The following is a 26188-nucleotide window of genomic DNA, read 5'->3' as shown; positions in this document are numbered from 1 at the left end:
CTAGGAGAAACTATCGAAACAAAATGGATTTCCCTTGCGATTTTCCTTTCTACAGCAGGTACCTTTTCATAATGCGCAGCCACTTTAGGCTTCATTTTTGCTGTATTTTTCTCAGTGTAGCAACCTACTGCTTTGTAGTCGTGCTGTGTTTTTTTTCTGTTGCTAAAAATAGCTCACAGCACTGTGCGTTTCTGGGAGAGGGAGAGAGAGGGATAGAAGTGATCTGTCTGCGGAACAAAAGGAAATCCTCGGAGTGATGTCACTCACAAACACCTCCCGGTGAAGGGCTGCAGTCAAAAGCGGAGGGGGGGTGAAAGATACTGGAGCACGGAGGCACAGTGAGTGATGAGGGATGATGGGAAGAGGTGAACACTAGCCTGCTCTCCTTAATGAGTCGCTTATGCTTGACTTGGCCAGCGGTCCAGAGGGAGCTGTAATGGAGAACAGGGTTCAGCCTAAACACACGTGGCGTCTTAAAACGGCTACTTAGTATGCAGGAATTGTTCTTTATTCGTCCATCGAAATTTGCCCTCGTGTGTTTGGCCATGTGGAAGCGCTCAGTGTGGCGGTGCATGTGACATTGCATGTGTCTCCGGTGGGCTGTTCCTTGAGCGGTGGAGGGTTTTGCAGCGGTTGGGGAGGGCGAGAGCGACCCGGAGAAACCAGCCTTAACAAACACACTCACAGGCATCAGCACACGATTACAGAAGCAGCGGTGCAGCTGAGAGCGGATCGCTGGTGAGTGCACTACACACACACGGCATATGCATGAATACAGTAACGGTGTCGCTTGACATCTGGGTTCTGCTCCCTACCGGAATGGAAACTTGTCTTTACATTCTGGTTGAGCTCTCTGTGAGACATTGTCTGCTTGGGTTTCTGAGCGTGTAAGAGGAAAGCCAGGACGCTGCACCTTGAGGTACACGTGAGCGAGGCAAAGCTTCCAGCAGCAAGTGCTTTTCGTCGCCAGCTTTCAAGAACAAGATTCCATTATCCTCAATTGGCACCGGCTAGAGCTTTTAAGGGGCTGCACGCAAATGGATTTGTCATTTTGTATTTATGCAGCTAAGTTTTAATGGCGCAGAAAGATGCATCTCGTATCGTTAAGATGGTACGGAATTGGGAGAGACTTGGAACAGCTTCAGTGCAGCATGCAGTTAATTTTCCGTATGTTTGCAATGTGCCTACATGACACAAAATGTGCCAGCAGAATTCTTAAAATCATGTATATTTAAAAACGTTAAAAGGGGTAAGTCTGTATCTAAGGTGCGTGTTTAATCAACTTTAAATGATGTAGGATTTCATTTGAAACCATTTTCACTCTTGTAAATTAGCTAGTAAATATGTAGAAAGACTAAAATTATATTTTCTTGTAAAACATACATTTTTGCCACTGAATTTTTAACTTAAAAAATGTGTTTGTTTTTTTTATAGTGTTGTTTAAATGGTCTTGCTAGTGTGAAAATTTCCTATTAATTTAATTTGATATTTTTTATGTTTAATTTAGTTGATTTATTTTTCATTTTAAAAGTCTTTTCCATGCATGTACTTTCTCGAAGTGTTCATTTAGTCTCTATTCACTCTATGTGGTCTTTAAAATGATTGAGGCATGCCTGATAATTAAAATAGTGTTTAAAAAGTTCTAAATGGAATTTAGTTTGTCACACCGCAGGACATCGAGCTGTTTTAAAAGGACAAAGCAGAATACTCTGTCAGTATCATTTTGACAGTCCTTTGTAAACAGTCAAATCATGTTTGAGACACTTTATCTGTGATGTTCTGACTAGTGTAGCTTATTTAATGATGAATAATCTTATAAAGTCAGGTACAGCACACCAGATCAATACAGGAACAATGATAATGAAATCTACATGATAAAAGCAGATTGATATTGGAAATATTATTATAAAATGATGTTGTTGATATGCCCCTAATGATCCTTTGCAGAAAAAATGGGCCTGACACACCTGAGATTAAAGTCCATAAATAGACCGAGCTAGATCTAATGAAATAATAATCAATTTTGTCCAGAGGGAATCCGCTGGCTCACTAATGTGAAATAATGTAGACTTGAAGGGGCACGCAGAGGGAGTGCTTTAATTAAATGCGGTATCTCTTTCCTGTGGTATGAAAACACTGTGTACCGGTGCAAACTGACGAGATGATGAATTCCGTATTGGCTGTAGTTAACATTGATGGAGCAGGTGCATGTAACATGTAACAGGGATCAGACATACGGTAAATATTACCGTTTTCTATTATTTATAATAACGATAACATTAGCTGACAATGCACTAAAGTTCATTTTTAATTTTTTGAAAGAAGCATCGTATGCTTACCAAGGCTTGCAAAATACAGTGAAAACAGTAATATTGTATAATCAATATATATTGATTGCATTTTAAAATGTAATTTATTCCTGTGATCGAAGTTGAATTTTAAGCATTATTACTCCAGTCTTCAGTGTCACATGATCTTTCAAAAAATATTCTAATATGCTGATTTGCTGCTCAAGAAACATTTATTATTATTATTAATGTTGAAAACACTTGTGCTGCTTTATATTTTAATGGAAAACATGATAGGTTTTTGATGAATCAAAAAAGTTTAAAAGAACATCATTCATTTGAAACGCTGAAAAAAGAAACGTATTATTCTAGGAGCATTTTCGGAGGAGGATTATTGTTTTGAAATTATTGTAAAAAGGTGAAAATATTTAGTTGTTACCTACCTTATATCCCTGTCTTATCTGACCTTTACAATTTTGGTAACACTTTATTTTAAGGTGTCTTTATTACTCGTTTCAAGTACTTACTACTATAATAACAATAAATTCTATATAATTACATGCAAGTAACCCTAATCCTAACCCTAACTATATAGTAAGTACATGTAGTTAATGAATATTTCTTAGTATTAAATGTATTATTACAGTGTAACAAGGACGCCTTAAAATAAAGTGCAACCATAAATTACACATAATAATAAATTAATGAATAATATATGATTCCTTCATTTAGTACTGGGTTTGTGGTTTTGGCATTATTTTATTGCACCAAGAACAGTTAGCTGGCATTGATATCTATCTGATCACGGGGAGCTTTCCATCAAATCCAGTGGTTTTCTCCCAGAGCTTCAATGTAGGTTTAATCTATCGAATATTTTGGAATTGTATGGAAAATTTGGTAAACCCAATGTAATTAAGCTTGTTTCAGGTTGCTTTCTGATTTATGTATAAAGCACATGATCAAAAACATGTAGTTGGAGTGCATAGAACTATAGGAGTGCATTTGACTATTTAAATTGGAATAAATGTTCATATCAAAACATATTAAGTATAATATATTAATTTTAATACCATTCAATTAAAAAAATACTTGTAGATTGCTATATAAATGAGAAAACAATGATGAAAAAGTAATTTAAAATGTTATAAAAAATAAATAATATTAAAAAAAATAAAACATAAATCAGGGTACGATAGTCTTTCCCTATAACTAGACACATAGAAATAAAATACAGATGTCAAATACATTGTAAATAGATTATATTTGTTTAAGAATTGTAAGTCATTAAAAAAATATATGAAAAAAAAAAATTAAAAAGTTATTTGTATGTCTATATAATTTTTATAAATTTTAGTTTCAGTTTTAGTTATTTTGGCTTTACTTCAAGTAACAGTTTTTTTTAATAGTTTTAGTTAACTATAATAACCCTGAACTATGGCAGTTAATATGCCATTTTTAGTTTCCACAAAAACAGTTGTTTTCATAAATTTCAGAGTGTCAGATACAGTTGCTGTGTAGTTTTTTACCCACATTTAATGACAATTTGCTATTGTTAAATTGCTTTATGCAACATTGCAATTCTTTAAAACTTATCAGCATCCCAGTTATTGGATGACTAGTTGACCATTGCGAGCCATTTCATAAGGCCCAGAACCAGTTTCAGACACTCCGTCGCTGTAAATGAGTGAAATCTTTGTTTGTCTAAACTCCATTTGAGAAATCACAAGAGAAATCACTCAGTGAATATGCCGTGTCCTCAGCATGTGCGGTTGAAGAGGCTTTTAGAGTAAGTGGCTGGCAGGGATGAGCTGGGAGTTGCCCGTGTTTGATTGTGCAAGGGAGAAAGATGAATGCTAATGTGATTACTGCATCATGGCTGGGCATGAAAATTGATAGGTATGTTTTTTTGGCAACAAAAAATGAATCAAACAGCTCTATAAGTAATGAAATAACACACTTGGAAAATTCCAGCAGCTCTTTCCACAGCTGACAGAGCAGCCTGGACAGTGTGACTTCTTTATTTGTTTTTGTAGAAGATACGCAGCCTCTCATGCTTGTGGTTTAGATCTGCAGTATCTATGGTGAACATAATAAATAAACATGAAGCTGTGCGACACTACGCCACATCTCTCGGACTGAACTGCCCTTCACAGCTCCGTGCTGCACTGCTAAACATGCCTCGCAGAACACTTGTCATTTACAAGCTAGTAAAGGACAACTGAGACCTTACATAGCAGCTGCATGGTGCACTGGCACAGGGTGGTATTTACGAAGGAGGCTTCCGAGATTCCAGTGTCTTCCTGCAGAAGAGGCTCCTCAGATGATTGGACGGCTGACAGAGACACTCTTGCGCTTCAAATGACCTTATCTGGTTGGAAAAAAGAGTTCAAGTTTATTTGTATAGCGCTTTTTACGATACAAATCGTTGCAAAGCAGCTCTACAGGAAATTAAGTTTCCACAATATATTTATATATTGCAGAACCTTAATATATTTAACTTTTGGCAAAATTTGGTAATTCTGTATGTTGTCTGAGCGTTGGCATCCTATGAGGTCCTCTGAGGGGTTGGCATCATCTTTTCTCAGGTGTTCGGTCATCTCAGATAATTTAAGGGTTGGATCCAGACTGAAGCTTCTGTAATTCCTAGTTACCATGGGATGTTAATCCTGTGGCAGAAACAGAGAAACAAATAGAGACATAATTAGCCTAGCTGCTGTTCCATCTAAGCAAAAATGATTTGTTCAACCCAAGCTAAAGAATAATAATAATGCACATTTGTACAAAAGAGTCACCTTAAAGGAGGTTATTTCATTAAATCCCGATGACATGATAGAAATAAAACTGCAAAGCTTTTTCTTATTAAGTATTTATGCAATGTATGTTGTCATTTCAATTTATATTTTGGGTTCAGTACAAGCTAACCTCTACTGACAGCATTTGTGGATTGAGATTAATTTATTTATTTGTTATAAAATACATTTAAAAAAGTGGGGAAAAGAAGCAATTCAGTGTTATTGTTTATTCATTTAGATTTTTGCAGCATACAGTCAAATTTCATGGTGATGCATCAGGGTGATACAATTGTACTAAAGAAGCTTAATTGAAAGAAAGTCATATGGTGCAACCATCAGTATCCAAAAACATGTAGAAAAAAGCAAGAAATTGTAGAGTAGGCCCCTTCAGACCCTCAAGACTGTCTGTTTCAATAAGTACTGTATCTTAAAATATGTTTTTAAGATACTTATTCTGATCAATTCTGGTGTAACGTCATGTGGCACAACACCCCAAAACCTTATGAATTTCTTATATTTATGAATTAGTAATTCACAATATTTTTTAGAATACATACTTTTATTTTGAAAAATATTCAATATCGTAATAATGATTGATGTTTACTCATGTATTTAAAAAAAAAAAAAAAAAAAGTGAAAGTGAAGTGTGGCGACCCATACTCGGAATTTGTGCTCTGCATTTAACCCATCCAAGTGCACACAGAGCAAGGTCACCTCAGTCGTGGTATTGAGGGTGGAGAGAGCGCTGGTTATTCACTCCCCCCACCTACAATCCCTGCCGGACCTGAGACTCAAACCTGCAACCTTTGGGTTACGAGTCCAACCCGCTAACCATTAGGCCACGACTTCCCCTATAAATAAATAAATAACAACACAATTTGTTTTGTTTTTAATTGATAGTTACACCACATGACATATTAGTACGTCATGACTCATTACATTTTAAACATTTCTTAAAAATATATTATGTTGTTATTTTAAACTATATTTTCAAAAGATTTTTTTTTTTAAATCATTGGGTTTTTTTTTTTGTCATTGACCTGAACCTGGATTTACAGTAAAATAATCATTGTTCATGTAGCACCATTCAAACAGGATGAGTTTACCAAAAATAATAATAAAATAAAATAACAAAGCAATAATAATAATAGAAAAAGAAAAAATACTAAATTAAATATATATAAATAAAAAAATGTAGAGTGAATTAAAGTTAAAATCACAGACACTTTACAAGACTTGTACAAGGCATAAAAGAAAGAAAAAAAGTAATTATTTACTTAACCTCATGCCATTCCAAACTCAAATGCATTTAAGATCTCTGGCTCCATAGATTCTAAGTGCATTAGCATAACTGCTAATTTTTCAATTAAAAACAAATGCTGTTGATAGAGATTTTTTAAAAGAGACCATTCTTTTAATGATGCACTGCTAATGCCTTTTGACTTTGACTTTATTGTCAAATGGTAAAGGAAGTCATACTGAAGTGGAGACAGAAGCCACTAATGAGTTTGTGGATTTTAGGGGGCTGGGGGTTGAAAACACAGATCCAACAGCACTAAAAAACCCCAGCAAGAATTAACAAGCCGTGGATGAAGATACTGTATCTTCACCCGCCGCTCAAATGGCAAACATAATTAGCTACAGCGTTGACATCCACATTACTCTGTTGCATGTGTAATTCTCTCTCAGCACCTCTGCTGCTGTTAGTGGATATCTTCAGTGCGTTCCCCTGTAATCCACTCATGCGGCAGCTACAGCCACTGCGTTTTCTCATAGGGAGATTGTATGCCGTTGTGTAACAGCGATAGCGTTGTTTATTTGGTAACCACACCTCTGAAAACTGTAGTAGCCAGCTAGGCAAAACCTAATTAGAGACGATTCATTCCCCATCATGCCAGATGGTTATGGCTGGTTTTCCAAATATGAGTGAGGCAACTTATGGTTGAGGCATTTATAACAGGAACAGATGGGTGATCCATGTGAGCTTATTATTGCAGCCTGGAATACAAGGTTCTTTTACAGCTCTTTATAATTAGCTGAGAACACTGACACTTGTGCTAAACTAGGATCTGTGATGACAGCTCATTTTAGATATGAAGAATAGGAATAAGTATTATAACAATGATTTAATGCAACAATTTCAGTCGAGTGTCAAGTTTCTCCTAGACAGCAATGAGACTAAAGGAGAGCAAATGGAGACTGAAAATTGATCTGAAGAATGTCTCAAACAGCGCTCAGATTGGTTCAGACTTTAGAGTCTGACATCAAAAGTCAGCGGTTTCAATGTGAACATTTTCTATGAAATTTTACAAGCAAATCATCTCAGCTGTCCACACTGATTTTATTGTTTTTACTGTATATCAAAATCGTCTGGTTTTAATTCTCATTTTTGGAAATAAACTTGATACCTAAATGAATAGTTCACCTAAAAAAGAAAAATCTGTTAACAATCCAAAATCCATAAGACTTTCGTTCATCTTCAAAACACAAATTAAGATGAAACCTGAGCAATGCAGATACACATAGCGCATCAAATATGTTAATCAAAAGGTTAGCCTTAAAGCGATAGTTCACCCAAAAAATTAAATTCTGTCTTTCCAAACCCGTAAGACCTTCATTCATCTTCATAACACAAATTAAGATAATTTTGTTAAAATCCGAGAGCTTTCTGACCCTCCATAGACAACTAGGCAACTACCATGTTCAAGATCCAGAAAGGTAAGAACATTGTTAAAATAGTCCATGTGACACCAGGGGTTCAACTGTAGTTTTGTGAAGCTCACGGGAATACTTTTCGTGTGCAAAGAAAACAAAAATAATGACTTTATTATTTTATAGCTTCATAAAATTAAGGTTGAACCACTGATGTCACATGGACAATTTTAACCATGTCCTTACCACTTTTCTGAGCCTTGAACATTGCAGTTGCATTGCTGTCTATGCAGGGTCAGAAAGCTCTCGGATTTCATCAAAAATATCTTAATTTGTGCTCTGAAGATGAACAAAGGTCTTATGGGTTTGGAACGACATGAGGGTGAGTAATTAATGACAGAATTTAAATTTTTGGGTGAACTATCCCTTTAATTGCGTGATGTTTAGAAAAACCCATCATTTGCATCAAGCAAGCACATCTGAGCTTCTGCTTATCAGATACAATGAGCTCTATGTACAGTATGTGTGATCAATGTTTTATATGAATAAAAGCCTACATCTGTTCATCATATAAAGCGGTTGTGGTTCATATGGAGTACTTTTATGGTGCATTTATTTATTTGAGGCTTGAAAGTTTGGAATACTCTTTGATTGGAGGGACAGAAATCTTTCAGGTTTCATTAAAAATACCTTCATTTGAAGATGAAGTTGAACAAAAGTCTTAAGGGTTTGAATGAGGGTGAGTAAATAATGACAGATTCTGATTTTCAGAATTTTCACTCAGAACTCAGTAGTCAAGGTTATATATTAAGCTATAAAAGACCAACATCTGAGGATCGAAAATCAGATCAAAACTGTAAATCGGGAATTCCCACAGTTTTATCCTGAGATAACTGGCCATCAAATGTCATATTTTGCATCGAACATTTCTAAAATATTGTAAATCTAAAAAAATGACCTAAATTCATCTCGAGTGTCTTTAAAACCAGAGTGGCCAAAATGAGAAAGTGGTTTATGTAGGAATCTGCCCTGTTGGTTCGGTGCAGGTGGTAAGCTGTAATTCCCTAAAGACTGTATCACCTGCTTCACCACGCGCTTTGCAGCGAACATTTGTTGTGCTGCCGCGCACTGCTGGCGTGTGGAGATGTTAAGGGTGGTGTTATCAATAAATTATAACAATATTAAAAGCGCAGGGGTTGACTCGCATGGAGGCTGCCCCTGTTATGAAACAGGTTTTTCGGGCTCTCCGCCTGTCAGCCTAAATCTCGCTCAAGCATCCGAAATGAGTCGGGAGGAAAAGACCTGAGGGGTGGAGGTGGCCGTTAAAGAGGAGACGAGGAGGAGGCGAGGGGTGGGGGGGCTTGTCCCGAGCCACGTCTTAAAGACTGGGAAGGGGGAGATCTCATTGTCAGTCGCAGTCAGTCAGGCAGGAGGGTGAGACGCTCCGCTCTCATCTCCCCGGATCTCTGTCTCCCTGTAGGTAATTACACCGTTCCGAAGGCTTATCCTGTGCGCCGAGAATAGGAAAGAAATGGAGGACTGGATCAGCTCGCTGAAATCAGTTCAGTCCAGAGAGCATTACGAGGTAAGAACGCAGTTTGACTTAAGTTGCATCTTGAACTATCACTGTTTTTCAAACACACTTTTAAGATGCATGCCTTAGAATCCCCTTAAATGTTTTCAGTCAGGTCCTGTTTATTTTGCCACACACTTTGTTTTTTTTTTAAATCTAGCTTCTAAACAGACCCTCTTTCAGATTTCCTCTTCTCTTCTCATATGCATCTGAAATATTATGCATATATATCATGTTATGTTTAAAATAGTTCTGGAAAAAGGAAGTTTGCTCTGTTTGTTGTTGCTAATTGACCGACTCTAATTGTGCATGTGTGCATGTGGTGGTTTATAACATCTGACACCAGTAAATGAAAGAGCGGACAGCTTTGAGTGTTGACTGTACGCTCATTTTGATATGAGATGAAGATGGTTATGTAAGACTCTCAGCCCCCGTGTTCTGCAATACCACACCCAGAACTCCAGCGCTCTGCTGGCACCCCTGACTGGGGGCGCTGTCCTCCCTATTCAATCGTTTTGACATTCAAGACACATCAAACTGACAACTGGCCTCTTAAATCACTGTCCTGTTGCATTAGGGTGCTGCAGGTAGATGCCCATGCCGGTGTGGTGTTGCATGCAGGAGGGTTGCGTATCGTACACCTGTTAAATGTGTGCCAGTCTGTGTGATGCATGTGTGTGTGTGTGAGAGCTGAAAAACATAGCCTTTGTTTTAAGGGCTCTGAAAAAGTCTTATCCTGGCGCTGCCAATTTGTCTCAACTTCTCCTTTGCTAGACGGCACAGTTTAATGTGGAACATTTCTCAGGGATGCACAACTGGTATGCCTGCTCCCACGCTCGCCCTACCTTCTGTAACGTCTGTCGGGACAGCCTCTCAGGGGTCACTTCTCATGGCCTCTCTTGTGAAGGTAGGTGTCTTTTCATCTCTCGGCTTCTCAATACCGTGTGTCGGATAATCCCTCTTTAATTATGAAGCTGCTTCGCTCAGCTCGCTGTCCTTCCCCAAAGGTGTCATTTTTTTGAGAGTTGGTGGTCAGGGATGGCTCAGGACTGCATTAGAGTGGGTTGCACTGGTCAGAGCTACTTAGTGAAGAAGCACAGCTAATTGAGGTGGGGAAAAGATCTGGATGGAAATGCAATGCAATAATAAATCGATGCACTGACGTCGGGTATCAGTCTTTTATTTGTTTATAATTTGCACTTCAAGGATATGATGTGTTTGCTTTTTATATTAAAATGCACATCGGTCAGATAAAAACGGTTGAGATTGCAGATATAAAAATCCTTTTCAAAAAGGTATTTTGGGTGATATAGGATATTCAACGATAATTAGAATGAGCTTGTAGAATGAGATTGGATTTTATCTGTCTGGAATTCTTTGGCTCTTATAAAGGGGGAATGGAAGGGAAGGATTGAAAAAACGGATTGGAGATGAATGATTGAAAAGTAACTAGGTAGTCAGGGTTTTTATGGTTAATTTCATTAGTTAGATCCTACTGTTAGATGCTACACCATATGTGGGCAAAAAGCACATTTTTCAACTGATGGTAGTTAAAAAGCAGCTGTGCATTGGAAAAACAACAACAAAATGAATATTTATATTATATTATATTACCGTTAACTAAAAGTAAAACAAAAAAACATAAAAAAATTATTAATTAAAACAAAATAAACATTAACTGAAACAAAATAAAATATATTAAAAAAAGTCTAATTTAAATTTGTTTTATTTCAGGTAGTTGCCAAGACAACATTTGTCATTTTCATTTTGATTAACTTGAAGTACTAAAATATCCAAAACTAAATAAGTAACTAAATAAAAAAATTCACATACATATATAGACGTTAAAAACAAACAAAAAAAAGACAAAAAATGCAAGTAATAAAACTTTAACAAAAGTCAAACTGAAAATATACAAATAAAATCTAATTCATAATATTAACAAAAGCTATAATAGTATATCAGTGATACTAAAAAAATACTTTGAAGAATACCAGGTACAACTATTATATATTAGCGATTATTTTCTCTGGATAGCAACATAGAGTGAACATTTATGATTTAGATTACTGGTTTAAGATTAGAAAGACCATTTTTGGGAATATCATGAATCAATTATTAGTACACAATATGAACATACTTAAAAAGTTAATCTGTAAAATAAGACAAAAGTTGTTTAAAAGACTGACAGAAATGGTGGCCAATCACAGCACCTAAATTATATACTTTGCCGTGTACATTCATGAACATTTTGTGCATTTTACAGCTTTTTTTGTTTGTTTGTTTGTTTACATATAAAATCTTGATGTTAAAGTTTGTGGCTATTTTTGAGTTATGTGTAGAATCACCTCAAAGTACATGCTGGCAGGTTAAAACACTCTCACTAAAAATACCACATCCAGGATCATGCATTATGCATGCTAATGGTGTGACAGCATGTGGAAAGAGAGTGCTAATTACTTTCAGAGATATGCAGATGGTGCTCATTAAAATCGGCTGACTGTCATTGGCTCTCTCATAGCAGGAAGTAAAAATAGTAAGCCTCTCACTCACGCCTCAGTTTTAATGAGAAATTCAAGTGAAACTCACACTGCTTTGTGAATAATACAAGCCTCGTCATCACCGTCATCCTAATGTGTCCTAATGTTGATTTTCCACCACAACATCAAGACGCCATTTAGTACAACAGTTTCCTGGGGTCACGTTGCATTAGGCCAAAGTGGATTTGTGTGGTTCTGCGTGTGGTCGCAGTGTTCTAGAGCGCGATAATTAAGGAGCACTTTCCAGTGCTGCTGTCACAGCGTTTGCGTTTCCAACAAGCAGACTCACTCCTGAGTATTAATTACTGTATGTGTTACTGTGGAAAGATGATCTCATTTCTTTCAACAAACCTCTCATTACCATCTTCAAACCCGAGAGCCGCTTGTGTTCACATGGAAATTGCTTTTGTTTCAGCTGTTCGCTGACAACAGCATTAGAGTGGACTACTGAGTGAACAAGAAAGATTATTTACAAAACTGATAATTGTGGTCCTGGATGCATTCTAGCTGTGCTAAATTACAGCTACAGTAACAGTTATGACTCTGGACTGTTTGTTCTGTGAATCCGATGAATAAAATAATGTTTAAATGGTTCCTTAATTAGTAACTGTTTTATAAAATCAATAAGGCTGTGTTAGATTTTGAAAATATTCTGCTTTTAATCTAATCTAATGAATCTGGTCAGAAAAAAATGCTTGAGTTAAGCACTTTCATATTTCTTCCTGTATTTTTGACTTATTGACAAATACAGGAAGCTTTTTAGCAGTGATGCAACAAAATTTAAATATTTTAGGTCTGTAGTTCTTGCTTTGTTTTCATCTTTCTTGCACTGCTATAATGTATTTGCTTCATTAACTGGCTAATAGGTTGTATTTTCTGACATGCTTCATAAATTTTCATTAATAGTACACAATACTGTATGCATCCAAATTAAATTGTACAATCAACATCCACAATGAAAAATATGATCATTCCAACATGCTTTGAAAGCAGCTATAGACACAGATGAAGCTTTTCTCAATATAGAGTAGCAAGCATGCATCATTATTTCTTAATCATATCAGCTTATTGACTTACAAAGTAACAAAGTTACTTACAGAGTTCATTGGTAATTAGTTCATATTCTTGTGAAATCAACACAATCTTGATTTTGTAGTCGAGACCAGCTCATTCGAGTCTGAGTCCAGATCGAGACCCAAGTAGTTTGAGTCTGGATTAAGACCAAGACCAAAAGAGGGTCGAGTTTGAGTCAAGACCAAGACTGGCAAATGGTTGAGTCTGAGTCAAGACCGATACTTAAGGTTCAGGGTTGAGTCGGAATCAAGACTGAGGCCTAAAGAGGGTCGAGTCTGAGTCAAAACCGAGACCTAAACAGAGTTGAATACGAGTCAAGACCAAGCCTTGAACAGGGTTGAGTCGGAATCAAGACTGAGACCTAAAGAGGGTTGAGTCTGAGTCAAAACTGAGACCTAAACAGAGTTGAATACGAGTCAAGACCAAGCCTTGAACAGGGTTGAGTCGGAATCAAGACTGAGACCTAAAGAGGGTTGAGTCTGAGTCAAGACCAAGACTGGCAAATGGTTGAGTCTGAGTCAAGACCGATACTTAAGGTTCAGGGTTGAGTCGGAATCAAGACTGAGGCCTAAAGAGGGTCGAGTCTGAGTCAAAACTGAGACCTAAACAGAGTTGAATACGAGTCAAGACCAAGCCTTGAACAGGGTTGAGTCAGAATCAAGACTGAGACCTAAAGAGGGTTGAGTCTGAGTCAAAACTGAGACCTAAACGGGGTTGAATATGAGTCAAGACCGAGCCTTGAACAGGGTTGAGTCAGAATCAAGACTGAGACCTAAAGAGGGTTGAGTCTGAGTCAAAACTGAGACCTAAACAGAGTTGAATACGAGTCAATACTGAGACTTGAACAGGGTTGAGTCAGAATCAAGACTGAGACCTAAAGAGGGTTGAGTCTGAGTCAAAACTGAGACCTAAACGGGGTTGAATATGAGTCAAGACAGAGCCTTGAACAGGGTTGAGTCAGAATCAAGACTGAGACCTAAAGAGGGTTGAGTCTGAGTCAAAACAGACCTAAACAGAGTTGAATACGAGTCAATACTGAGACTTGAACAGGGTTGAGTCAGAATCAGTGTTAATTTCGTCAACGAAGACGACAATGAAAAATATTCGTCAACTAACCTTTTTTCTGTGACTAAGATGAGACGTTGACGAGCTAACACTAATATCTGCTGATAAAAACTATGACGAAAAACCAAGACCTTACAAATATGATTGTGGGCTCAGACTTTTGTCCGGTCTTACAAGCACCAGTACCACAACTCTGAAATGGTTACACATAATCATTTTGGCCAAACAAGGCACTGGGAATTAACTTTGAAACAGGATCACAAAGGACAGACTTCAGTGGTCAGCTGGTCAGTAGCAGACATTTGATGTGCTGGTGTCCCAACAAATCTTCTTGATTAGCTTAGCCAGTTTCGACAGCCTGTTCTTACCAGTTCAGTCCAGCATGGGAATTCATTCAGGTCTACACTGGTCTTTTCAGCAGGGTTCACCAAGTTGAGAGACTTGAAGTTTAGAACGATCATTGCTGCTTATATTTCACTTCGATATCCTGCAGCAGCCAATCAATAAGGATTGATGTGAGACATGGGCCCCAACAAAAGAGGCAAACTCGATATTTCTCACTCTAATTTGACAGAGACATCCTGTCCATTAGCAGCGCATCGTAAACAGTCTTACGTTCACTCGGCATTACTGAATTGTCTGTAAATGGTTTGCTAACAGCCCTGAAAATGACATTAGAGTGATTTATTGGAGATCTGTTTTCAGAGCCATGTGAAATGGTCTGAGCGTAGACCAGCTCTGATTACAAGATGAGAGCGGAGCCCAAGCGAGCTGAAGCGCTCTCTGATTAGAGTTATGATTCTCTGAAGAGGACGCGCACTCTCTCGTCTCGTCTCAATAGATGAGTCTCCTCATTTATTATTGAGAAACGGCATTGCAGAAAGTAGAAATTCTCAGTGTCAGACATACCGTGAGCGCTGGGCTTCCTTTCCCGTAAACAGCCCTGTTCAGTCCATGCATTATCCACTCAAGTGCTGGAATACGCCAGGGAGGAAACACTTTCTGTGGTGACTATGTGGCATCCCAGCAGGCAGGGCTTGGCTGGGCTAAATGTGCCTCTGCGCTGGCGTGATTAGCCGTGTCACCACAAATCTGTGTAATCCTGTAGGACATTAGAAGCCCCGGCAGCATATGGAGGCGTAATGCGCTCAGACACTGAGATGGGCTGATTTAACTGGATTTGAGGCTTTTTCAGGGTCTGATTCTTGGACTGTGGGCGCCAATCAGCCCTGCGTGTCCAGAACAGCTCGGAACCTGAACTCACAGGATGTTTTGTGGTTCTCTTGTAGAGACATCTGCACCGATTGCGGCATCTGTGTTGGGAAACGGCTGAGTGTACATTTTAAGTTCGTAGGAATGGAGGTGGCCACGTTAATGTGCTGAAGCGTACATTATGGAGGAGGAAGCCAGCCAGCCAATCAATCAGCCACTTAATTCTCCTTCTGGAAATAACCAGATGAACATTGCTAACTTGATTAGACCTGCAATGCAATTTAATAGAGGAAATCAACAAAGAACTGTTGGCCATTAGCTTATTGGACCTCACCCACACCACTGGTGAGGACAGAAACAGCGCCTGTGTGGTTTAACTTTAGAGGTCGAGTTAGCCGAAAGTTTCCAGAATTTCAAAGAAATCATAGCCTAATTCAAAATGCTTTGTCATGATGGATAGAAGAATAAGACAACCAGTCTATTGTTTCCCTACTTTGTCATTTTATAGACCTAAACTTGAAAATAGTAATGCATATGTTATTGGCAGTGCTGCACAAAAAATTAAGTGTCAGAAATATACTTATTGAAAATGTTAATATTGGGAATATCAAGGCAAAATCTACATATACAAATGGAACTGTGTGGATATAAAAAAAAATTTTTCATCAAGGATACATTAAACTGACCAAAAGTGACAGTAACTGACAGATATTTATCTGTGTCAAATAAATGCTGGAACTTTCTAGCCATCAAGAATTCTGAAAGAAAAAAACCTCATGGTTTCTACAAAAATATTAAGCAGCAGAACGTCTTCAATGTCCCCCACAGTTGATCACTGTATATAGTGCAGATTAATTTTAGCTTGATTTAGGAAGCATTTTCCAGACGTCTTTTATCACCTCATATTTTTTTCTGCTGAAATGAAAATGCTTGATTGTCGTAGAAGCAGCTCAAGGTTACTGCTGGCCAGACTCATAAGCAATTTTCACATTACTCTCTTGCAGTGTGTAAATTCAAGGCTCACAAAAGATGCGCAGTCAGGGCCACCAACAACTGCAAATGGACAACGTTGGCCTCTATCGGCAAGGACATCATTGAGGACGAGGATGGGGTGAGTCTCATAAAGCCCGTTGTTCAGTGAGCTAATGCATAACCTTTGATTGAATAGCAGAACTGCTGGTGTACATTTTTATTACATTCTATTCCTGTAGATTGCAATGCCACACCAATGGTTGGAAGGCAACCTGCCTGTCAGTGCTAAGTGTGCCGTTTGCGACAAAACCTGTGGCAGCGTGCTGCGCTTGCAGGACTGGCGTTGTTTATGGTGCAAGGCCATGGTAAGAACTGCATATCCCAGAATCCCTTGACTACTTCAGTTCAGTGAGCTTGTGAACTCTAAAAGCCGTCTGTGCTTGGACAGGTGCACACGGCATGCATGGATCTCTACCCCCGCAAATGTCCCCTCGGCCAGTGCAAAGTGTCCATCATCCCCCCTACCGCCCTCAACAGCATCGACTCAGATGGTAAGAATTTTCTTTTCACAGGAGTGATTTTAAGAGGGATTATTATAGTCTGCACATAAATATTGATGAATATTAATTTAATTTATTAATATTAATAATATATATATATTTTTTACAATAAATATGCTTTATTTAAATAAGTAAAATGGGCATATTATTTATTTTTTTATTTTAAAAATTCATATATTATTATTATTATATAAGTAATTATTAATGTGTTAATATGCTAAATAATAATTTAATTTAATAATGATATTATTTAAACAATAAATATGCTGTATTTGAGTGTAAATAGTTAAAATGACTTGCATTTTTTCTGTTTTATTTTTAATTATTATTTATTCATTTATTTTAATTTTAATTATCATCATCATTATTATTATTATTATTTGAGCAACCTTGATCTTGGGAAAGATGTTTATAAATAATAAAATTATAATTATTTATTTTTATTATTATCATCACTACTACTACTACTACTACTACTACATGTGTCTTTGCCAAAATCTTAATTTAATTATTAATTTAAATGATATTATTTATAAAATAAATGTGCTGTATTTGGGTGAGAATATCTCAAATATCATACCTTTTTTTCATCCTTTATTTTTTTTTAAATGAAATTATTATTATTATTATTATTGCTCACTTTTTTGGATGTTATAATCTTAGTAAAATAAGAAAGGAAAAAAAAAGAAAGAATGAATGAATGAATGAAAAAGAATATAAAACAGGTTGTTCTGAACCTCCACTAACCTTTTTTACTGTTTATTTTAGATTTATTTATTTTTAATTTATTTTTTCATTTTTTATTTTTGTGGTCTTGGGGGAACTTTTGAGTTATGAAATTTTCAGTGTTTTCATAGTACATGAAACCCTTTCATTTCAAAAGGTCAAGGTCACTTGAGGCCACATAAGGCTGATTGCATGCTTATGCATGATCCCACTCTTAATATAATGCATGATTATGTATTGGCGTGTGTGTGCATGTGAAGTGGTGGGAGGAGCTCAGGTGGAGGACTGCTATAGATGGAGCTCATTAGCTTTGCTAATTCCCAGGTTTCATGAAGAGCAATATCTCTTTCATTATACCTCTGACCTCTTCTGATTTGATCATGCATATAGGATGTGTTTTCTCCCCTTCTGAGAGACACTCTGTGCCCATGTTCCTTTATTTTTCTTTCCCATCTCTCCTGTATATGTCAGGGCGGTGTGGAAAGTCACTTTCCCTTAGAGCATCTTGTCCTGACCCATGTAAACATAACAGCCTCTGGTGGACCATGTGCTTGGAAAATTCAAGACGAGAGCAAACAAAATCGCTCTTCCATAGCTGGCTCTCTCTTTCTCTATCCCTTTCTGCATTATTAACCTGCTGCTGAGGATTCATACCTTGCTTGTTTGCTCAGTCAGCCTGTGGTGTAGCATATGCCACTGATTTCCAGGAAATTGCACATTGCCTTTTATTGACAGCTTTATGAATTCTATTTAGAGCTGCTTCATTCTTAAAAAATAGCTCAATGGCTTTGTCCGAAAGCTGAAAAAAAAAAGTGCTTAAATTTTTTTTAATTTAGGGTGCTCAGTATATTGTAACATAAGGATGCATGATTAATCAAAATAAACCCGAAAATCATGTCATGACTGCGATTTAATTTTTAAAAAGGGCTGTGTGTGTTTCAGAGTGTTCTTTTACATGCAAACAACTTTTAAATATATAATAATATAGATTAATAAATATTAATAATAATAATTAGTGCTGTCAAACAATTAATCGCGATTAATCATATCCAAAATTTAAAAACAATTATATAATACATAATATATATATGTGTGTGTACTGTGTATATTTATTATGTATATATAAATACACATACATGCATGTATATATTTAAGAAAAATATGTTATGTTTATATATTAAATATATTTATATATAATATAAATTATATGAATATAAATATATACATGTAAATATATGTAAACATTTTCAATTATATATTGTATGTGTGTATTTGTGTATATATACAAATAAATACACACATATATATTATGTAAACTATTAATTTGGATGCGATTAATCACGATTAATCATTTAACAGCACTAATAATACTATAATCACAACATTTTGGCCAACTAGTGCAGCCTTACAATCAAGCATAGCAAATCTGGGGCTTCTTTAAAATCACATTTTAAGTTGCAATCGCAACTTTTATCAGTAAAAAAAAAATTGCTATTAGATTTTGTGCAGCCATATGTTGCCATATTTTAATTCACCTGGGAAGATATTGTATATTTAATAGTTCATGCTCATTTGTCCTGTTTTTGCCTTTGTCATCATCTGTTTCACTTAGTTAATCTTTAAAACATTACATTAATTATTCATTTTAAACATGATTTATAATTAATATTGTTACACTGTTAAAATGTTTTGCAAAGCTCAAAATGAATATACATTTTTCATGATGTACATTATAATTTTGTGATTCCTAAATTCACTTGTAGCATTCAAAACGATTGATTTTAGTTTCACTCTAACAGCGATTTGTTTGCTAGTAGGTTCCTAGTTGATTGCAGCATCCAACCTAATCAGACAGAAGATCACATGAACTCAAGTCACAAGCTCACATTGAAAATTAATTACTTCTGATTGATTCTATGCTACAAATTACTGTCAGTTTAAATATACATAAAATCACAATGCTTTGCATATACATGCCTTAAGGTAAAGTTACATTTATTGCTGCTTGGCAAAACTTGACTGTGGAAATATAGTTATTTTAATAGGAATGCGCGTTCAGGAGTTTTGCGTGACGGCAAAAATTTCCATGCACAGATTTCACTCATGTTCAAGTTAAAATTCGCTGTGCTGATGAAAAGAAAGCTGCTTGGTTTGAAAGTGACTTCTGTGTGAGTTGTGCTTTATACATCACTACAGTATTGAGAATAAACAATGGACTTTTTATATCTGAAATTTCCCTGGAATATCACTAATATGGCCACAAATTTAGAATCCGGTCTGAAACCAGATACCTTTCATTAGCTTTATGTAAAAGTGTTGTTTATGCCAAGGATGATAACTATAATGATTACTATAAGATCAAGTTTTAATATTAACTTAAATTCTATAGTGATCTCCACATCACAACTAAAGCGATAATGACACAGAGGAACAATATTGCTGGAATCACTTTCAGAATGTTTTGTTTTCAGCTGATGAACAACAAAACCATTGACAGCCAATCAGAATCCATCCAACTTTAACAGAGCTTGAGCATTTAAATGGTAAATGGCAAAACTGCAGCAAGCTGTTTATGATTAACAAATGTTATCGTGTGTTGGTGTGGATGATAATATAGTTATTGGTATAGTTATCGCTATAGCTATCGTTCCTGGTGTCAACGGGTTTTAAGTAATTAACAGCTTGGTTTCAGGGTTTTCATCTGACCGTGTGTGAAGTCAAACCTTGTGAGCGATGAGGACATCCACTATTGATCAGAACCTCAAAGCTCCTGCGACTTTAATTGGCGGAGCACATATCGGATATAGAGATTAGTTGGGGGCAGACAGAAATGTAATGAAAATCAATAGCTGTGAAGTTTCGCTTGATATATTTTTGGATCGCTTTGTGGTTCCTGTTAATTGGCTGTTTAAAAGAGACAAAAAGAACGGAGGAGGCATGGACGGATTGAATCCTGTTAAGCTGCTAAAGAAGCAGCGAGGGATACAGAAAGCATGAGAATGTTATGGGAAAGTAGGAGAGTCCCTCACGTGTAAGGAATCTCCCACCTCAGTGCTAGGTGGCGAGGAGAGCTGCGTCTTAATTCGCTCAGGGCTGCCTTTGGCACGTGCTCAGGCTTCGTGACTCAATTTGCCTCAGCCTGCCTCCGAGAGAGATAGAGAGAGAGAGTGAGGGAAAGAGGAGGTGGGGCTCTGTTAGACCTAAAGGGGTCTACTGACAGACATCCACCCACGCGCCAGTACAGAACATGCAAACCTGCTCTTGAGGGCAGCTGTCAGCTTTACTAAAACTCATGCATGTTTAAAACCATGTACGCAAACATAATGCAGTATGCACAGATGCATGCAGGTACCCAGAATGGACCCATTGTGTCCACATGCAAACAATTCCTCCCATACGTCTGCAGTGGAGAGACAGGAATGTGAAAATCTAAATGGTGCATATGGTGAATCTCATAAACACAGCGGGTTCTTGCTCACAGCTACTGGTGTGTTCAGACTGTTTACTGCACATGCTGCATGCTTGCACGTGATCATCTCCAGTGCAAGCACGTTTGACAGCTCCTCACTCCGCCCGGCTCTAATGACAAAGAAATCATAGTGCCGGATTATTTACATCCTAGAGTACACATCATTTCCAGCAAAAACATACTAGGCTGATGGTTTGCTTTTCCTTGTGCTGCAGCACAAAACCCTTTCCACTCCTTTCTCGGTGATTCATTCTTGTCCAGGCATGAAGAAAACTGTTCCTACACAACATGCGGTCAACAAAAATCTTTTTTAGCATGCACGTTCTGACATTTAGTTCTTGTAGTTTAATTGGTAACTTACTCGGACCAATGGAACACACAAACTGATATAAGCTCCCTCACAATTATTAAAATGTTAAGTTAAGCTAATAATGCAATAGTAATGAACTAACTTGAAATCAATAGTAATGCACCAGAATTCTAAACACTGAAATCAAAACCAAAGTTTGAATATAAAAGTTGAAAATAAAGTGTTGGTAATTCAATTTGCTTAACTTGTAAATTGTTTTCAAGTGAGAAATTAAACTAGTCGTAATATTTCAGCCGAACAAATTTTACACAATCAAAACATTTCATTGGAAAAGCGATAATAAAACATCCTGTTTTGGTCATTCAGTAATTCGGACAATTTTTTTTTCAGCTGAATATTTTCAGTTACTATTTCGATTGCCATGAATTGTAGTGCGTCACTAGAAATCAATTTTACAGTAAATCAGTTTTTACAAATGAATCAGTGACAGTTTGGCATTGAACATTAGCATGTAATGTGAGACTCTTAAGTAAAAAATGCATTCGGAAATATTGAGTAAAATAGTCAACTAGACAGAACTATTTTATTGATATTTGTCAGTAAAGAATAGATTACGTTTACTTTACTCACTTCATTCAACATCCACTTCAGTGCATTCTGGGATGATCTTCTTTTGCCTTAGTAGTTGGCCAAAATAAGGTATCTACCTGTTGAAAAAACTATTAGAGATAAAAAAGTTTATAAAATGTTTTGCTCTTTTCCTGCGTCAGGTTTCTGGAAGGCCACCTGTCCTCCATCATGCGCTAGTCCACTCCTCGTGTTTGTCAACTCAAAAAGCGGAGACAACCAAGGGGTAAAATTCCTGCGTCGCTTCAAACAGCTGCTCAATCCTGCTCAGGTCTTTGACCTGGTCAATGGTGGACCTCATTTAGGGTAAGACCAGGATGTAAAAGGTCTCAGGACCTTTTGACTATCGTCTTAGAAACAACTAAGTGTTTTTTTTTACTTGTTTGCAAAATAGGTAGTTGACGTATGATATAACTTTTTATGCATCAACATACTAATTTTATATTAAAGTTATATGAAAGTATAATCGAAAGTGTATTTTTCAAGTCCCATAATCCTTTTTATTACATTTTTCTACAGTTCTAATCACCTTTGTGGCTCATTTTAATGATCCTACACTGGGACAAATACATTTTTCAATATACTGTAGTCTAAGCTCATAAAAACTGCAGGCATAACGATTAGAAAAAAGCAGTTTAAAGTAGTTTGGCATGTCACACCACATCAACCACCCAAACCTAATCTCACTTGATCCCTTTAACTTTGTGACACCTTTTGAGAAGCGTTTATGAGTTTGTCTCAGTTAAAATGTTCTTTTCTATTTTCAAGTCTTCGCTTGTTCCAAAAGTTTGATAACTTCCGAATCCTGGTGTGCGGTGGAGATGGAAGCGTCGGTTGGGTGCTGTCTGAAATCGATAAACTAAATCTTCACAAACAGGTAATTGGAAAGCACTGCACCATGTCCTGTCGATTGAACGTAAACTTGTCGCTGTATGGTTAGGACTTGGCACAAGAGTATCAGAGCAGATATTTATGAGGATTTCTTAATGAACTGGCTCGGTGATCTGAATTGTCTCTCGTTGACAGTGCCAGCTGGGCGTTCTGCCGCTGGGCACCGGGAATGACCTGGCGCGGGTGCTCGGCTGGGGGCCGTCGTGTGACGATGACACTCAACTCCCTCAGATACTGGAGAAGCTGGAGCGAGCCAGCACCAAGATGCTGGACAGGTACAGAGCACACACTAGCATGACCACAAAAATGTGACCCTGGACCACAAAACCAGTCTTAAGTAGCACTGGTATATTTGTGACAATAGCCAACAATATATTCTATGGGTCAAAATTACAGATTATGCCAAAAATCATTTGGATATTAAGTAAAGATCATGTCCCATGAAGATATTTAGTAAATTTCCTACCGTAAATATATCCAAACTTAATTTTTGATTAGTAATATGCATTGCTAAGGACTTCATTTGGAAAACTTTAAAGGCAATTTTCTCAATATTTAGATTTCTTTTTCTGCACCCTCAGATTTTCAAATAGTTGCATCTCAAAATTTTGTCCTATCCTAACAAACCATACATTAATGGAAGGCTTATTTATTCAGCTTTCAGATTATGTATAAATCTCAATTTGGAAAAATTGACCCTTACAACTGGTGGTCCAGGGTCACATATGTTGAGCTTATAATATCTGTGTCGTTGGCTACATCTACAGCTGCTGTTTACAGGTGGAGTATAATGACGTATGAGATTAAAATACCTCCCAAACACAGCTGCCCTGCCACACCTGAGGAGGCAGAGTACGGCCAGGTACCTGCAACACATCAACGCCAATGCATGCATGTATATAAACACCAATAAAAGAGTTGTTGACATGTCACAGTGTGGCATGCTACACTTTATCTAGGACTAGGCGCCACTGGAACACAACAAAGACAATAAAAAGACAACACATCTTTCAGCTGTGTTTCCCTCACTGTACACAAAAAAAACATTTGGCACACCCATTGTAGTCTACTTCATGACTTTGAGCCATTATTTTTTGTCTAAATAAATAGGTTGAAACTGTTGCTATTATTTGTAGAGTGATTACCCTTACCAAAAAGTAGCATACTTCAAGTTTATTTTATTAAGTTCAAGTATACTTTATGTAGTAAGTATACAAATATCAGTGTACTTGTACTTGTAAGTGTACTATTTCAATACCCCTTGGGACTAAATGGGCCCACTTTCTAATATCATCTGCATATCATAGCATCTGTTGTTTGTTTTTTTGCGGGGGGAAATTCTGTTCAGAAGATGAGTACTACCATATAACAATGAAAATACAGATTCTCGGAGCACAAGTATAGCTCAAATATATATAAATCAAGTATACTTAAATGTAATTTTAAGTATATTTCTAAGAAGTACATAAAAAGTAGACTAACAGTATATTTTCCTATTTTTTAATTTAAAAAGTATACTAATAGCACACTTGAATAAACTTATTTTTTTAAGTGTATACATTCTCTTTTTGTCCTTGCCAGGATTTCAAAACTGCTTAAAATGTCCTGGTTTGGCTAAGTTTTCCTATTGATGTACTCTCTATAGTCCTCATACATGTGTGCATAATTGCATTGCTTTGACTGTTTTCTGTAGATCCCGCCTTCTTGCACGCCATTGGTCAATTATATACAATGCCTGCAAGCTATTGGTTAAACTACATTTCATTCATTACCTTAAGCAGTAATCCAAAATCCCACATATTTTAGGCAATTACAAAATCCTGCCTGGACCAGGAAATAAAAAGAGGTCACCTTATTATTTGTACTTGACTGCTCATTTATGAAATAATTTGGATAGTTTGATTATGCATTTAAGCTAGTTGCGAGAGTCTTGTATCCTTAGCTCGGTTTAACACATTTTACTAAAGCTGTGTCCCAAATGACACATGCGCTATGTACTCAACCGAAATATATAAGGTTATTTTGTCATTAATAATCAGAGTCTGATAGCCCCTCCCCCTTTGCGACATAATTAAAGCTGCGCCATTTGAGTGCATTAAGTGTTCAACTTTCCACACTTGGTTTTTTCAGTTATTTAAGTGCATTTCCCTTGAGGGCATGAGGGTGAAATATTTCCTCGTGCAGATTTTGCAACGGGATCAAGTTGGTCATTCGAATTTGCAGCGCTGACCAACAGAAAGCTGCTTAGTTTGAAAGTGACTAAATGCATCTTTTCAACAGACTTTTTTTTCCTGTCAAATGTTTGCTAATTTGATTGCACCTTAAGTCTGCAGATTTCCCCCCAAAATCACAGAAAAAAATGAGAAAATATTCTGTAGATTCTTGCAGATTACTGACTTGACTGTTTATATAATGAGCAGGCAAAAATACACACTTGGGTTTTATTGGAATAAACAGTATTTTTATTTTAAAAATAAACATTTAAATGCCACAAAAATGTTATTTAGCATATGTTAAAGGCCAGTTGTGCAGTGATTTAGTTTCCATGCTCAGGAAATGTTACATGAAAATGTTGCTTGATGTGTATCGGTGGCTTTAGTTACAGATATCTTCTTATGAGGATTCAGTGGCTGCTCATCTCACAAAGATCCTGAACTCAGATCAGCACTCAGTGGTCATATCTTCATCAAAGTGAGTCCTCTCACACCATACAGTTCATATTCCACCACTAACGATAAAGAAACAACAATTTCCTCTCGTCTCCTCCAGGGTATTGTGTGAGACGGTGAAGGAATTTGTGGCCAAAGTTGGGAAGTCTTATGAGAGAAGCAGTGAGAGTACGGAGGAAGCTGATGCACTCACACTCAAAGTGAGTCTGTGATGCCTCACCTCGTGACAGCTCTTTCAGTCATTACTCAACATGTGCAGAAATAAATGCCGTAAAAACCTGTTTATCAACGCAACACCCTTTCCTTTGTTCTCCGTCAGCAGTGTGCGAATCTGAACGAGAAGCTGGACTCCCTCCTGCAGACGCTCAATTTGGAGGCGCAGGCCATAACGACCTCAGCCCTCACCACGCCACCCATCGTGGAGGAGGAGGTGGAGGAGGAAGAGCTGGAGGAAGAGGAGGATCTGAGCGAAGAGTCTTTAACGGAGCTGAAGGAGAACGAGACTGAGAAGGGCTCCGCTCATAAGCTCTTCAGACCCCGCGAGCAGCTCGTGCTGAGAGCCAACAGCCTGAAGAAAGCGCTCAGACAGATCATCGAGCAGGCGGAGAGAAGTACGATTGGGCAGCATGTCCTGCTATATCTTTTGAATAGAAAAAATAAATAAAAATCACTGATCTGTTGCTTACAGAATGCTGCTCTGGATAGAAGCGTCTCTTAAAGGACTAATCACATGACTTAAATCGATTATATTGAAATGGATTAGCCACG

At 37.1% G+C, this 26188-nt stretch overlaps 1 protein-coding gene across 2 annotated transcripts in view; it reads left to right on the top strand.

Annotated features, from left to right (window-relative positions):
- The window catches only part of LOC306876144 (diacylglycerol kinase eta-like), a 77010-nt gene that overhangs the window by 25256 nt on the left and 25566 nt on the right, over positions 1-26188 (top strand). The window contains exons 4-15 of one of the 2 annotated variants that reach the window (XM_079427113.1): positions 9213-9317; positions 10080-10212; positions 16201-16307; positions 16408-16533; positions 16617-16719; positions 22004-22166; positions 22629-22737; positions 22887-23026; positions 23532-23613; positions 25351-25442; positions 25521-25620; positions 25743-26031. In XM_079427113.1, the coding sequence (XP_079283239.1) occupies positions 9213-9317; positions 10080-10212; positions 16201-16307; positions 16408-16533; positions 16617-16719; positions 22004-22166; positions 22629-22737; positions 22887-23026; positions 23532-23613; positions 25351-25442; positions 25521-25620; positions 25743-26031 (1549 nt within the window). Of the gene's footprint in view, positions 1-9212; positions 9318-10079; positions 10213-16200; positions 16308-16407; positions 16534-16616; positions 16720-22003; positions 22167-22628; positions 22738-22886; positions 23027-23531; positions 23614-25350; positions 25443-25520; positions 25621-25739; positions 26032-26188 lie in introns of both variants that reach the window. The other variant, XM_079427112.1, reaches the window with a different exon arrangement.

This window comes from Barbus barbus, assembly GCF_936440315.1.
Source record: "Barbus barbus genome assembly, chromosome: 10".
NCBI lineage: Eukaryota > Metazoa > Chordata > Actinopteri > Cypriniformes > Cyprinidae > Barbus > Barbus barbus.
The sequence above is the reverse complement of the archived record's forward strand: the minus strand, read 5'-3'. Positions and strand labels throughout refer to the sequence as shown.